The following is a 15439-nucleotide window of genomic DNA, read 5'->3' as shown; positions in this document are numbered from 1 at the left end:
AATTTAAAAGAAAATATTTTTTTTCTTCCTCTCTCTCTTTGCGAATAACAATGTTTCAAACGGTTGCACCGTTTTAGCAAATTGCCTGGGGTGATTTGAATAGCAAGGAAATGCTTCCAAACTTCTAATTTTCAGCAGAAGCTCGGTATGAATTTAACAAGAAATTACAACGTACTGTGTGACACTCCAGGTTCCCAGATAATCTGAGTAGACACATGGGGCATCGTCATTAAAGTCGTCCTCATCCGGCGGTCATTAGGTCGCTATAAAGTCCCTTCTAACACAGTTACAAATCTGCCCGTTAACTCGTGCTGTGCGGTGGAGCAGCTTGGGTTCCAGGTGTATGTTTCCATGGCAAAGGCTCATTATTTGACTCAGCAGTGTAGTAATTATACTAAGAGTACCTCGTCTTCTGATATCCACTCACTAAGCACTCGGGACCAATCAACTTTCCTAGCTTCATTTCCCAGGATATTAGTCATGTCTTATTTTCAGAAAATTGACATAAAATTGCCAAATAATTTTTCCATAGCAACATCATAAGCACAGCATAAGCTTGAGAGATACCAATTACAAAAATAAAGCTGTACTTTGATACGCTAAGAAATGTGTATGCTGAAGCTAATTTAATCTTTCTCACAGAACTGTAAAGAAGTGTCAGAGATCTCTGAACTCATGGATATAAACTACAGTGGACAACCTAAACATCAGCAGTAACCAGCACTGACATAAAAAGATGAGAGGTTTTGATTAAGGAGTTTTCATATTCCTACAGCAAAAAGACATCCAGAGTGTGAAAGTGAAACCGAGGATTATGACCAAATATCTCAGGGATGAAAGCTCAAAATAAAACCTCTTGTGCAATCAGTCAAGTCAGAGAATTGTGAATAACTCCTGTGAAGTCCAGTAGTAAAGACAGGGGGTGCTCAATCAGATTTCTAACTTGAAATATACAAGAGGCATCGCTCGCTATGCTTCTGTTTCTGAATAAAAAGCCTTGGTCATAGTATAGGCTTATCAAAGCCCCCGAGATTTATCGCAATGGTGTCAGTTCATCCACAGCCTTTATGCATCTATATATAATTGATAGATCCCACAAGACAGAGCGACTTGACCATCATTGGAGTGATTCATTTACTCCAGTGAGTTGCTGCTTCTGTCTATCACAGGCTAATACCCAAATCTCTTTTCTTACTTTGATTCATATTAGTGCATACTGGTTCAGAGTTAGTGTGTTGCTGGATACTGAAAAAGAATGCCTAAATCTTATAAGATGATATTCTAGACCAGCATATTTGCATCTGTCTGGATTAGCCTAACACAACTAAGCTTTCTGGATGAGTCTTTGATTTGGTCCTCCATTGTGACCATGCCTCACACAGTCATGCACACCTTTAGTCATTTTTCTAATCCTACTATTCAGACTCCTCCCTTTTTATTCACTCTGTCCTCCATTCTTCCCTCTATATACTCCTGTAAAGCTCTTTATCAGTCCTCCACCGTCAATGCGGCCAACTTATTTTATTATTTTCCTCCATCAGTCTTACATGACCAGATTTCCTCCATTTGGGTGATCAGGCTCTCTTATCTCCTCATATCCTATGAGCTTTTCATTGCGGTGCAATCACCCATCCCTCTTTTTCCTTAGCCTAAATCTGCAGTGATGCAGTCATCTTTGGTTCAACCTCTTTTACAACTTCACTCTCCTCCTCTGGTCTAATCCTGTGTATCTTTTACCTCATCTGCTTGCCTCAAATCCTTTGGTATTTTCCACCAGGCTCTACCTGATCTCCCAGCCTCTCTTCCTTTTCAGTCACTCCACTACATCTCTATTAGCCACACCAATAACCATGTACCATGATTGAGCATCCAAGGTCACTCTTCCTCCCCTCTCATCTACCCCTATCTCCTCTGCCATCTCCTTTTTAGGTACCACTGCTCCTCCCTCATCCTCTTACCGCCTCTTTTCCTTTTCACTACCCACCTCACCATTTGTATCCTATATTTCTTTTCCTCTTCCTCTTGCCCACCACCCCTCTCAGTCGTCTTTCCCACCCCGCCACTGCTTCCTCCCTTATGAGATTGTGAATCACCTCTCTAGTTGTTTTTGCTACACTGGGAGCGACAAAAATAGGCAAGCAAATTCACTAAAATATACATGGAAGACCCAGACACATTCACAAACGCATGCATCTTTGATATGCTGATTCGCTAGCACTCGCTGCATTATTCATTTTTTTTACCCGTATTTAGCTATGTGGTGTGGGTACACATGAAATAATATCCGGCTAAAACCTCTGCTCGAGACATTATGTTCATGAATACAAAGTGCATCTCGTGTAACTCGGACTGATCATCGTGGACTACGAAAATTGATTGATTAAACGGCCGTGGTGTTGTCTGTATTTGCGCCGACTCGATCTTTGTGGGCCGGCTTCTAACATACCAAGAGAGTTTGCTCCATCCCTGTGCTTCTAATTATGGTTAAAGCCTGCAAAGGCGTGCACATCCACAGATGCAGGAAGAAAGTAATCGAGACAAGGAAGTGCTTTGTTCAAGCCGGTGACACAGAAACGAGTAATTATTAGTACCCGTGAGAGTAAGGCGGAGAGGAAAAGAGAGTGATGGAGGGAATCAAGGAGTGGTGGAGCCCAATTTTTTTTCTTTCTTCTCATCGTACTTCCTGTCTTCTCTTGTTATTCTCGCCGCCTCACGTCTTGCTCCTCTCTGTCAGAGTTACCAAGTCTGGTGGTCTGACACCAGACAAGATTGGGCACAGAGAGCAAGAGCCGGAGGAGTGAGTGAGAGAAAGAAAGATGAAGAGGAACAACAAAGCAATTATCTCCTTCTGGCTGACATCTATCCAGCTCTCCTCACCCCCCCCCCCCCCCCCCCACCCCATGTCCACTCTTTCCTACATACATTTTTAGCCTTGATTCGTCAGACTGTTTATTGCCTTGTTATCTGTCTCTCTCAATTTTGTCTGCTTTCTTCAGTTTTCCATGATCACCCCACCTCCCCTGTTTTGCTTTCCTTTATCTGGCTTTTCACTTAACTCTTCCTTATTCGGTCTGATTTTATTTTTCCCCCCTCGATGCCTGATTCGGTTGCTTTCTTTCATTATGCGACCTTCTCCTTGTCGTCCTCATCGTTGCTCCCCCTTTCTTCACTTTAACCACCTAGATATTTATAGGAAATTCCCTGTCCATCCTTTGCTACCTGCTTAGCCCGTCCTTTTCCTTCATGTGACTCTACAGAATAATATAACGTGACATATGTATTGAGTGCTGACCCTGTTCTCTTCCTTCCTTTTGAAGCCTCTGATATGAGCTGACGCATGTATTGACACAGTAGTTTAACACTTAATTAGCTCTTCCCGTGGGGTAAAACTCTTCACTTCATTTTACCTCATCTCCTTTTCGCTTCCCTCCCTGCCCTCTAACCGCTCAGCTGTCCTGGTCTGTTCATTTTGCTTTCCTCTTTTTCCATCTTTGAAGCCGCATGCCTCGGCATGCCCTGCTCCCTGCCACGTCTCTTATTACATCCTTATCAATCCCAGCCTCAGCATTTGCACATATCTTCTTGCTTTTATGATTATTTTTTTTTGTGTTGTAATATGTTGTAATATGACAAAGTGAAACCATGTGAAGATTTTGATGGATTTCTGATTGGACCAGTGGGGAAAATCATTTGCACAGCTCAGTGTGTTGTTTGTTTTTTCCTGTTTTTGTTGGCTGAACACACTGTAGTTTAGATTCTTGTCACTTTTGCTAAGCACATTTAGTTTACATGTAATGAAATATGCTGTATAAATAAAACTGACACATAGTTTGGTGTAGCTATAGTCAGTGCCCTGGGTGAGCATTTATAAATACATCCATAGCACAATTCAGTGTTTTCAAATATTAGTCAGATATGGTGGGTAATTTGCAACAGGAAAAATCTTTAATGCCAACACCTAATTTTCAGGATTTTTTTATTAAAGCCCTCTCCTTTTGTGACTCATTAGCCGTGTTCTCAGCTCGGTTTCTCAGCACGCTCCTTTCCTGCGGCTTTCAACCTCTCGCTCTGTACTTTTTAACAGTGCGACCTTTTCTTAGACACAACTTTCATTATTCTCATTATTTCTCAAACTCTGCGTGATTTTTCTCTCCAATGTACTCCCATTGCTCTCCCTGTGATCGTTACTGTTCCCATTAAGTCTTAGCCGAACTTGGCACTTTGAGTGCCCGGCAGAAAGGTCGATCATGTGGTGACTGGGGTGCAATTGTGAAAATTGTCAAAGCCACTCTACGCCTTCCTGCGCACTTTAAAGACTGTTGTTAAACCTAATGAGAAACCTTTGGCTCAGACATATACAAGTGTCATACAGATGCTCTCTCTGACATACCGTATATAGCAGTGATTCATAACTAATTCCCAACTGCTTGCCAGAGGCTAAAAATAGATGGATTTACACGTAAAAAAAATCATGAAGCACAGTGAAACGGCAGATATCTTGTATAATTCTTAGTGAATAATGGATTATACAGAGGTTGGGCTCAGTGAGACTTGTGCTGAACATGTAATCTGTTTCCTGTAAAATGTCTATTTACTACATGTCAGGTAGATTCTGACTGGTAGCGAGGTCATTGTTTACAATCCCAGCTAATTAAATGCTTCTTTCAGCTTTGTGTTCCTGCATACAGTACATGGAATATGTCAATGTGTTAATTCAGTATCACAGCTGCCATTAAAGTTGACGTGCTTCTGATTAAGACGCGACCGAAAAAGCTCCACAAAGCTGTAGTGCCGGCCGATGAGGGTTGACAGCCTTAAACTGTCTATGACTGCATTTTCTTTGTGACTTGCAAGTGCTGACGAAAACGCGCTTTTGAACAGATGGTGCTCCATTGGTTGCTTTAAAGTGCTGGCTCATTAACATGGACTCGTGCTTTCCTGTCCTGCTCTTTGTCCTTCAGGTAGACCAGTCCCATGCGTGGGCAAAGAAGTCATGGTAATTGCTCACATTTACCGGCAACAAGGAAATCTTTGGCAGTTCTTTCACTGTGCTTTTCAGAATCTGGGTTTCATGTCACACTGAAGGATCAGTGACCGTGTGGTGCTGTTAAAGGGTAGCAGAGCTCCGGGAAGGAAGCTGGCTTAATGTTGTGAGGGAGCACAGCTCAAAGGAAGCCACATCCATGACATTGTACTTGGTACTCTCACAGATGCCAGCAGAATTACAAAGCATGCTAAAATGGAGGTCGGTGTTGTCTAACATACGACTGACCTTTTAAAGGATACAGTGCAGTCTGCTGTTCTCTTGTCTGCATACCACCATCTTACGATGCATTTATTTCTTGTCATTTCTCAAAGATTCCTCTTTTCCTGTGTTTCTGTCTTCATTTCTGAATGCCCCTCATCTCCCCCTCTTCCCATCTTTTGCCCAATTCAGCGAGTGGCTGGTGTTTCCTCCTCCCAAATTCAGCAATAGAATACGAACACAAATCCCAGATAAAAAACCTGAAATCTCACTGACCTGGTCTCACCTTTTGAGTTTCTAAGCCAGACTTGCTTTGGTTGATTCCTTTTTTTCTCGTGTGAAACTTTAGTTGGCACTAGCTCATTGATAGCATGATGGGAAGCCATACTGGAAATGCTCGACAGCGTTGTAGTATGCTGCTTTCCTCTTTCTGTCCTGAGAGACTGAGGGTTGTGCCTCCAGACTTGTCTCCTATTTCAACCTGTTTTCCACACTGACCTGTTAAAATGGCCACTACCCTACTCTTTCCACCAGGAAAACAGAGGGCTGTATGTGTCACAATCTGGCAAAACCTCAGATCGCTTACTCTCCTGTGATCCCAGCTGGTCTGTGACTCATTCTTTCATGCTTATCTCTTCTGTTTTCTTTTGTTTCTCTCACAGCTGAGTGTTTAAGAAAAGCATTTTACTGGTGTCAACCTTTTGCCTTAAAGAGCTACGTTTAGGTGCCCAAAGAAGTCTGTATTTTTATAAAACCACCCTTGAGAAAATACACTTAAATTTTGAGTCAAATTTAATCGAGAAACTAATTAACCTGGTATTGTGTTGTTTGATATCTCATAGTTTGTGGAGAGTATCTTCTCTTAACCTTTGTTACTAGAGATAACCAGCTTGCTCCCCTGATCTCAGATTATTATCCACTGAGAAATTAACACTAGTGATCAACAAGGAACTCGAGATGTCAGTGAGCTCATTTTAGGTATAACAAGCGTGTCGTGGGAGTCTAAAGAATCTGCATGTTATTTGTTTTGATGTTGCATTCCTGTTGGACATCTCTTTATCTCCATCCTTTCAACTGCACAACCTCCTTTTCAGCAGAGGAGCACTTTGCTTTCACAAAATTGCCTCGTCTCTATTTCTAAACGTTCCTGCTCCCTTGTCACATTATTCCTGTTTGCTTGTTTTTTTTTTCTCGCTGTCTTACGTTTCCGTGGGCTCCATTTTCTCCTTTCTCCCTTATTGCATCAGTTCCCCCAACCTCCCCCTTTCTTTCATACCCAGGTGTATATCTGTGTACACGGTCTTTCTATTTCAGTTATGGATTTAAATACCTTCCCTCCCTCTCTCCACCCTCGGTTCCTTTTTTTGTTTTTGTCTTCCTTTTCCCACGTGGGCCTTCTACTCTCTTGTCCTCCTTACTGTCAGTCTGCTTTCACACATCCTGCTTTTATCTCAATCTCACCTCAAGGTGATTTGGGTAGAACCCATCTTCTCAGTCTCTACAGGTCTCAGTCCACATGTCTAAATTCATCCGCTTTCCCCTTCTAACTGTATCCTTCACTCATAGTATTGCTTTTTACCTCCCCATCCACCCTTTTGCAAACAGCTCAGGTTCCTACTATTTTTACTTTGCTCTCAAACTTTCAGATTATAGCTTTTTTTCTTCACAATCATATTTCCATCTCTGTTCTCTACAGTCTTTGTCATACGAGTTGCTCTACCCCTTACGATACACTTACAGCTTAATGCCTTCTTTATAATACCTGAGGGAAGCCACATTGAACCCCAGCATTACTGCCAGCTAAAATAAAAACCCCACACAAATAATAGCACAGTGGCAGCCCTTGCTCAGCCAGCCCAGTGTCTTATCCCATCTTCCTCACTGTTTCAGCCACTGTAGCAATAACCCCACGCATAATGTCTCATCAGTCTACGCTCATAAATTCAAAAACAGTAAACTTTGACTGTGTACCGCTATAATTCATGAACAGCACCATAGTATTGTACATGTAAGCACACCAAGTAGCTAAAAAAAGCCACACTGTTTTATATTGAAAGACATTAGTCTCGTCCTTTAGCTTTGTTTAGACTGTTTTCTCTCATGGATTCTTATGCAAGCCTAATGCCTATTGAGTTTAAGTGTCATAGTGATGGAGATAAATTATTAACACTCTCTCGTCCACTATCCCTTTATTCCGCTCCCCGTTCACTTTTCCCTTAAGCTATCCGCACATCAATATGCAAGATGAACAGTTCGACTACTGAGGTGTCATATTGTAATGGATAAATATTTAAAATGATTAGCATGAAAGAAAAGGGTGGGCATGACCCTGCAAAAATACCTTCTGGAGGAGAAGCTGAGAAAGCAATCATATGGCAAGTGTCTAAGTTTGCCATTAGATAAGCGACAAAAGCTTCTATTATTTGCATTGTGAGTAAAGTTGAACTGACCTGTAAACGAGCGTCTCATCGGCGGTGCAGTTGTACTGTATCTGATACATCCAGACAACGTAAGCTCCAGACAAACGCCCCAAATCCCATCGGACCTGAGCCGATGTCGATGTTACTCCCTGTACTCCAATCATCCTTCCTTCTTCTTCGTCCCCTTCTTCTTCCTCCATGCTTCCTCCATCAGTCCTCTCTCCTTCAGATGCCCTACCGCCGTCACCCTCTTCGTCATCCCCTCCAACTCTTTTCCCATCCTCTGGCTCTCCTCCGCGTCCACCGCCATTGTTAATCCCTCCATTTTTGGCCGTGCTAATATCCGACGAGCCCGGATCGGTCCGTAAAATTCCATTGGTCACGTTCCTGTTGTTCTTGGTGTTAACACTGTTGCTCCCAGCGTTTCCACCTACTCCACCCCGGTGAGGCAGGGGGATTATTTTGAGATCCACAGTGGCAGTTGCTTCACCTGCTGCGTTTATTGCGATACATGTATATGCCCCGTCATCACGGGCTACTGTTACCAAGATATCCAAGGTCCCGTTGCTAAAGGAGCTGGTCCGGGATGAGTTTGCGATGATGCGATCATCTGGTGAAACCCAGTGGACTACTGGCTCGGGGTCACCAATGGCACGGCACTTTAGCGTGGCTCGCTGGCCCTCCAGCACCCACAGCTTGTGCGTGTGGCGAGTGATGAGAGGTGGTTCACATGTGAACTCCTCCTCAGGAATTGACCAGAAATATCTGCAGGCACAGAAAAGAGACAGTGAGAGAGGTGGAGGGAGATGGGTGGAGCAGATTAATTTTGCTATTCTCCACAAATCCCAAATGATCAATTAACCAGATAGCATCTTGCAATGAGTCACGCAAGAATCATATGTGGGACAGGAGCTTAAAATGCGAAGACCAACAGCTTCCTTCTATCAAAGCCTATCATGTTAACATCTGTCCGCATACATATTCAAACTAAGAGACACCAGGATCCTATGATGACAAACTCAAAAATGCTGAAAATGTGAATAATAGCAGACTGATGAGGACAGCAACTCCTTTTCCTCATAAATGCTTCATTTTCAGTGTGGTTTTGACTAGAGTTAGACTAGAAATTTAGAAAAGAGTGATGTAGGAAGTAGAGGTAGTTCAGAGTATCTAATTAGGGGCAAAATATCACGCCAGTGTTCTTAAAACTGACTGCATGAGTCCTCATGAGTTTGAGCTTGATCTCATTAAGGTAAGAATTAGGTCATTTTAATTCAAAACATTGTTCAGCCTGTAACTTATTACATTGTTGCCCTATGATAGAGGAAACCTTTACTAGTTACAAGAATCAGAATAATCCGTTGACCAGCTGACGATGATTTACCTTCCAGCAAGGTGAGCAGGAGTGGCACACGTCTCCATGTCATCTCCACGGATGAGGCGCCTTAACCACAGCAGTTCACAATTGCAGTGCAGTGGGTTCCCTCCAAAATTTAGGCTTATGACAGCATTGTATGGGGTAGGACTTATTGCACCTGTCTGAGACCTGAATATAATAAAAGAAAAGCAGTCAGTCCATTCACTTAATGATGCCTTGCTGGACTTCGAGGTTATTTAAATGCAGTATTCATAATTGTCTTTTCTCTCATTTTGAAATGAGTACCTGTAGTGAATACAAAAGAGCCTTAAAACTCATGAAGATAATCAATTTGCATTTGGTTAAATTTTTATAAATGATTTACTTTGAACATCTCTCTCTAAGAACAACTTTAGGACGTCTTTCATGAACTTGTCCTTAGACAGGTTGAAGTCAATTTGGTGCAAACCAAATGTGAACATGGTATCTTCACATTTGAACATACCATGTTCAACCTCTCTGCTATTTGCTCCTGACAGAAATCTGAGCTTTGCATGCATCACTGAGTAAAACTTGTCAGTTATACAGTGTGAACGGCTGGTAGATGAGGCTGTCTTTGCTCACCACAAATTTATAGCTTTGATTCTCATTCTGACAAATGGTTTGGAGACCACTACTTGTTTTCCGAGACCTCTAATGGGCACCGTTGCACAAGTGTTGCAATTTTTGTTTAACAAATTCTTTTGAAGTTAATTGGACAAAGCTTGATAGACGAGGCTCAGCTGTCTGATTGTGTCACTCTATTTTCTGCTTTTAATGTACTTTATACTGATCTGCTCCCGCAAAGCATTTTACAGTTCACAGCCGTTTTTAGAAAAGGGTTAACTGTGACTGTACGTTGATTTATGTGAACATCAAATCCACCTTTGCGTTATCTGAACACATGGATCAGTGGAAGGGAAGCAATTCGTGGAGTTCATTTATTGTGCAAATGTCTGCAATTGTAAAAAATTTTGTTGTGCCATAACTTATTTTCAAATGTTTCTAAAACCTTAAACTTGATAATTGTTCCCAAGTTTCCATTTTAATACCAAGCTGTTATAAGTAATTTTATATGGCATTTAATGACTGGTGTGATCTGTAGAGGGTATGGGAACATGTGAAACTGCAGAATAAACTGGCTGTGTATAGCATGGCTATGTGAGAAGCTCTATTTAGTACAATCAGACTGAACTTTATGTTAAAATATAAAAGATTTAAACACTGGATTGCATAAACTATAGAAGAATACAACTTGTTGTGCAAGCATTCAGGTTTCCCTTTTAAATCTGGATGCAGTTACAGGGGAAGTTATGATTAAAGAGATCATTTTAACTTGTTTTTAAAAGGTGGCCTGAGCTGAAATGTCTCTATTACTAATCAAAGCACTGGTCAGTTGTTATGATCTTGCACACTATGGTCTGTCATAGCGTGCAACGTAGTCCTTAGACAGGCGAGTTAGAAATCGTGTCAGTGCAACACCTCATACGGTTGATTTGACAGAAATGTCAGTCCCACTGAGTTCCAGTTGACCAAAGCTGTGTCACAGCTGGACTTTGATTTCCACATTAGTTGGAGCACAGCTGACAGCTTTACAATGAGTGCGTACTTCTATTTATAACCGTCATATAACTCGCCATCACTATTTCAAAACTTGAAATATGTTTGAGTCAGCGAAGTGGTGAGAATTTGTGGTGGCACATAAATAGCATAAAAGTAAATGTTGACTAAAGAATTTACCGAATGCCAGCACACCAGCATTGTCTTTCTTCTTTTTCTGTGCCAGAAAGCACCCTGCTAAAAACACACACACTGGTAGCTTTGTGGCGTCTGCAACAGGATATTTCTACTAAGCTACTTCTGAGGGAAACATAAAAGTTGAAGCTTAAGAGCTACCTTGCAAAGAGAGGATCAGGAGGCAGGGTTCGGAGCCTGTTGGAGGTCATATCCAGCCTTGCAAGCTTATACAGCTCTCCAAAGACTCCTTCCGCTATGTGATCTATCAGGTTATGGTCCAGGTTTAGTGTGTGCAGACTGGCCATGTTCTGAATGGACTCCCATGGTACCCTGTAGATATAAAAAAGAACAACGGCTAATGTGAGATTTATTGAATTGGTAAACTTTGTAGTGAGATTGATCATGCAGTGTGAAGATGGAGTAACAGCAGCTCTAAAGACAGATCCACCTCTTGAGACCACTTTATTAAAGGATGTGATTGTAGCACCGATAGATCCACAGTTCATTTGTTGTTCTCTGGGTAATTTCTTCTTACTCGTCAGAGAACAAATATGCAACGATGAATTAATAGTGACAACAATGGCAGACAACAACAACAGATGCTTGTTTTCCTTCTGAATCTTTTGCTCTATCTGGGTTTCCCCAAGTCCCATCTGTGACCCATTGCTGTAGTCATTTAGTATTCCATTAGTGCTGTCATTCCCTGTTTTGGACCAATTAGTGAATCCAAATGAAATGTCTGGAACTAGCAAAATAGGAAAAATACGAAGCATTTATTTTTTGGCATCAGTCACACCAGCCCTGCTGATTTTAACCTTTTTTTGTGTCCAGGTTCACCGAACTGAACTTTACAATCACCTTGCTGTTGAGTAATAAAGTTCATTGGGTGCAAAGCATGCTTTTCTTTTTGTAGTTGACTAAATAAACGTATTCAGTGATTTTAATCAGTTACAAAAACAATTTGGTAAACATTGATGGTTACAGCAGGTGGCCTCCATTTATCTGTACAATAGTTTGATTAGACAACAGGCCTGAAAGAGGAAAGAAGTGCCAGGCATAGTTAATTAGACCATGTTTATGGTTTAGATTATGGTTTTAGAGGTTGGAGAAAGGCCAAAGAGCTGCTTTAGAGGAGACAAATGAAACATCTTAATCAGAACTGACAGCCCAATGCTGCTGAATTTATCAGCACAGAGGGACACTAGGAAGAGAATAGAGGTCTAAAAGAGAATATCATCATTGTTCTGACTTATCATTTAGACCAGAGGAATGGAAAGTAACCCTGAATCCCTATTGTCCTAAATAGACACGAGAAGAATACTGCACCCTGCACTCAGCTGTATAGAGCAGCTATAACAGTGTACACGGTGGCAGTGGAGTGAGCTCAGACCAAGTGAAAGAAAATTAGAACCTCATCAAAATTGACTTTCATTTTTCTTTCCCTTTCTTCTCCTCGTTGCCTCATATGCCAAGTGTTTTCATTGTGCATTTGTGTGTAAATTTTGTGTGCAGGATACACTGACAGAGACGGGTGTGTCAGTGTATGCTGGCTCATGAATTAAATTGAGTTTGACATCCTTTGTGTCAAACTCAATTTAGTTCATGGGCCACGTTCAGTCCACTGTATGCAGCCTAAGAAAAACAACAGTATATGGTTCTTTTCCCCTTTAAGTTGTGTAGCACAAGGTGTTTTCCTAAAACTTAAACTTGTAACCATAAACCCATGTGAGATATGTCTTCAAAATGTGCAAAATAAAGTATTCTTGTTAAATACTATCTATTTAAGAATGACCTATTTACAAGGAGGATGAACATCCTGAAATATTGCAAGAAAAATAATCTCATAGTTTATTTTTCTTAATTCATTGAGTTTACCGTCATATGAACAATTGAGAGATCAGTGGAAAGGCACAAAACCTTCACACGTACAAGTTTTTGGAGTAATTTAGTGAGAAACTCTATCAACAACGGACTTCACTGCCGTTTTTAAACGTTGCAAGTCTGGCTCCAGGCCCCATTTTTGATGATTTCTGCTTAAAGAACAATGTCTGTGGCTTGGATGTGCTGTGCACGTGGGTGATACCCAACAAAAGGAAAAACTCACCTCCTGAGGTTATTGTAAGATAAGTCGAGGTCTTCCAGTGTGAGCAAGAAGTCATCGAAAGCCTGCACGGAGACCTTGATCAGCTGGTTGTTGTTGACAATCAGGTGCTGCAGATTGACCAAACCTGCAAGGTCTCTAGGTCCGAGTATTGTCAAGCGATTACCTGGATAAAACAATAAACGGGTAAAAACACGTTTAAGTAGTGTATTTGATTCAAGTCTTGAACACTGATAATAAAATAACTGCTCACCATCCAGATGCAGAGAGCGTAGACTCTCCAGGTCAGCAAAGGTCATTGGTCTAATAAGGTGGATGGTGTTCCTTGACAGTGTCAGATCAACCAATCCGGTCATGTTGACAAAATCATTTCCGCCCACTTCTGTTATAAAGTTATCGGCCAGTCGCAGCTCAACTGTCCGCCGGTCAACATGCGGTGGGACGAACAGGAGGCCTTTGTCGGCACAGAGCGTGCTCAGTGACTCCGAAAGGTTTCGACACACGCAGTGGAAAGGACAGGCCGAGACCACACCCCACGTCTCCCCTGCTCCAATTAGAGAAGGAAGCAGGCAGCATGTGACCAAAGTCAGCCAGTGAAAGACTGGGAAAGGGACAGAGTCCGGGAGGGTTCTCTTTGCAGTCCTGGGACAGGCGCAGTGGATGAGATGGGAGGAAGTTGACAGAGATGAAACAAAAAGAGGGGACAGAAGAGAGACGGACAGACTGGGCAGAGGGAAGAGGGATGGGAAGTCGGAGCCCTCTGCTCTGTCTTCGGGGTGGTGTGTGTGGGGTAGGTGTTTTTGTCTGCGGGGATTGAAGGGTGGGGGGACAGGCATGGTAGAACGCCTGGCTGTTCACAGACCTGGAGAGAAAAAGAGAACAGATGGGGGGGGGAAAAGATTAGACATAGTTTTTAAACTCATACAGTTGGTCGTATTTCTATGTGTGTGTCTGGTTTTTTTGTCTTCCACCTACTCTGACTAGACAGAAGTGAAGCAAGGGCTTGCTTTACACACATCCATACCTGTGTGGGTCAAGGCCTCTTCTAAACAAGTACCACTTCACACTAGTGCCTACATGGTGCTTTGTAGCATTAAAAAAATCTGTATTGAAAAATGGTTGCCTCCCTTGCTGTGTGCTTTTTTTTTTTTTTTTTTTTTAATTGGCTTACATGTATATTCTGTCCTGTCTACCTCTTTGCCACTGTAGCTTATTGCCTAGCAACAGCATCCCAAAAGACTGAACACAGCCAGTCCCCATAGTAACAGTTACCTAGAAACATGTTAGAGTGGATTATTGTTATATCATAGGACCCTTTCTTAACACTATGGGTCAGGGAATCAAATTGGGTCAGCAGCAGCCCATCAGCCTGGATTCCACAGCAAAGCTCAAATAAAGCACAATGCAGGTGTTGGTAAGCCTGGCATAGTACTAAACACACCAGGGTCCCATTGTAAGTCTCACACATACAGTATGTATGGCAGTACAGTCGTACTAGAAGCAAGTCGTTCTACTCTGCAGCCTTGTTTTTTTTAAATGTATGGAGAGGATCCATAATTCAGTCACTATTTTAAAGCAAAAAAAACCCCAACAAGCTCTGATTCATCAGGTTGCACTTGGGCACACACTGTTACAAATACTTGCAAACATGATAAGCATCTCTGGAAAACCCTATCAGAACATATAAACAAATGTCATGCTAATTCTGGTTATTTGTGAATAAAGGCACTCAAAACGTATACACTGTGTCTCTGACATCTGTCAGTGTAACATTATTGGCTCAAATGACTCCCCGTTTGGCTGTTAATTGGCTTTTTGGTTGTAGGGGCGGGTCAGCTGTTTTGTTCGGTGTTAAAAATCTCACTTCTGTTTGTGTTGTGGCTTTGAAATGGCATCCCTCTGCCTTTATCTTGCCAGTAAATGCACACATTGTGGCTTAGTGATAAGGTATAGGAGTGAGTCACAGCCACTGATTGCCATGCCTAATAGTTGTTATAGCAACTGTAGCCTAGATGCAGAAAGAGTGACAGAGATGGTTGATAACAGTCAGAGATGCGATGAGGGGAGATGAGATGGTGAGTCACGGACGGACACAAAAACATCACTGAAGAACGATGGGGATATTTTCATATGAAGCAATCTGTAAACTGACAGTGCAGAAACTAGAGTGTGATGATTACACGGTGATATACAGTATGTGCAACCCAATACTTTGAGTAATGACCAGGCATAACTATGCATCACGATGGCTTTACAGGTTGACGCAAATTGCGGCTCAATATTTTCCATTAGATTCTGGCTTTACTCTTTTTGCCTGAAACTAGAGGAGCGTTTGCAATCTAGCTCGGATAGCAAGACTGCTACATGGTAGTTTTGGTCTGCTTCCAAAATGTGAGCTCTATATTAGACCAGGCTACACTGTCTCCTTTTTGAATGATAACTTTGTATTGAGTAAATGAGAAGATGAGAACTCTAGTGCCTGAAATGAATATACTTTTTTTTTTTTAATCTTGGGATCTCAAATGTTCTCGGTAAAAGCT

At 41.8% G+C, this 15439-nt stretch overlaps 2 protein-coding genes across 3 annotated transcripts in view; one reads left to right on the top strand and one right to left on the bottom strand.

The window, feature by feature from the left end:
- pcxb (pyruvate carboxylase b) overlaps positions 1 to 15439 on the top strand; it is a 319257-nt gene that overhangs the window by 199387 nt on the left and 104431 nt on the right. The window lies entirely within an intron of this gene.
- The window catches only part of LOC147335944 (leucine-rich repeat and fibronectin type-III domain-containing protein 4), a 39546-nt gene that overhangs the window by 5930 nt on the left and 18177 nt on the right, over positions 1 to 15439 (bottom strand). Inside the window, exons 3-7 of the mRNA XM_086284174.1 lie at positions 13153 to 13761; positions 12903 to 13065; positions 10958 to 11128; positions 9050 to 9211; positions 7696 to 8430 (exon numbers count right to left, since the gene is read on the bottom strand). Of these exons, the coding sequence (XP_086140300.1) occupies positions 7696 to 8430; positions 9050 to 9211; positions 10958 to 11128; positions 12903 to 13065; positions 13153 to 13735 (1814 nt within the window). The 5' untranslated portion in view covers positions 13736 to 13761. The remainder of the gene's footprint in view (positions 1 to 7695; positions 8431 to 9049; positions 9212 to 10957; positions 11129 to 12902; positions 13066 to 13152; positions 13762 to 15439) is intronic.

Source organism: Aulonocara sp. 'chitande type north' Nkhata Bay, linkage group LG3, assembly GCF_057382095.1.
Source record: "Aulonocara sp. 'chitande type north' Nkhata Bay isolate Kocher_YH1m ecotype deep benthic linkage group LG3, A_spYH_male_GT1.1, whole genome shotgun sequence".
NCBI lineage: Eukaryota > Metazoa > Chordata > Actinopteri > Cichliformes > Cichlidae > Aulonocara > Aulonocara sp. 'chitande type north' Nkhata Bay.
This window is presented reverse-complemented; position numbering and strand designations above follow the sequence as displayed.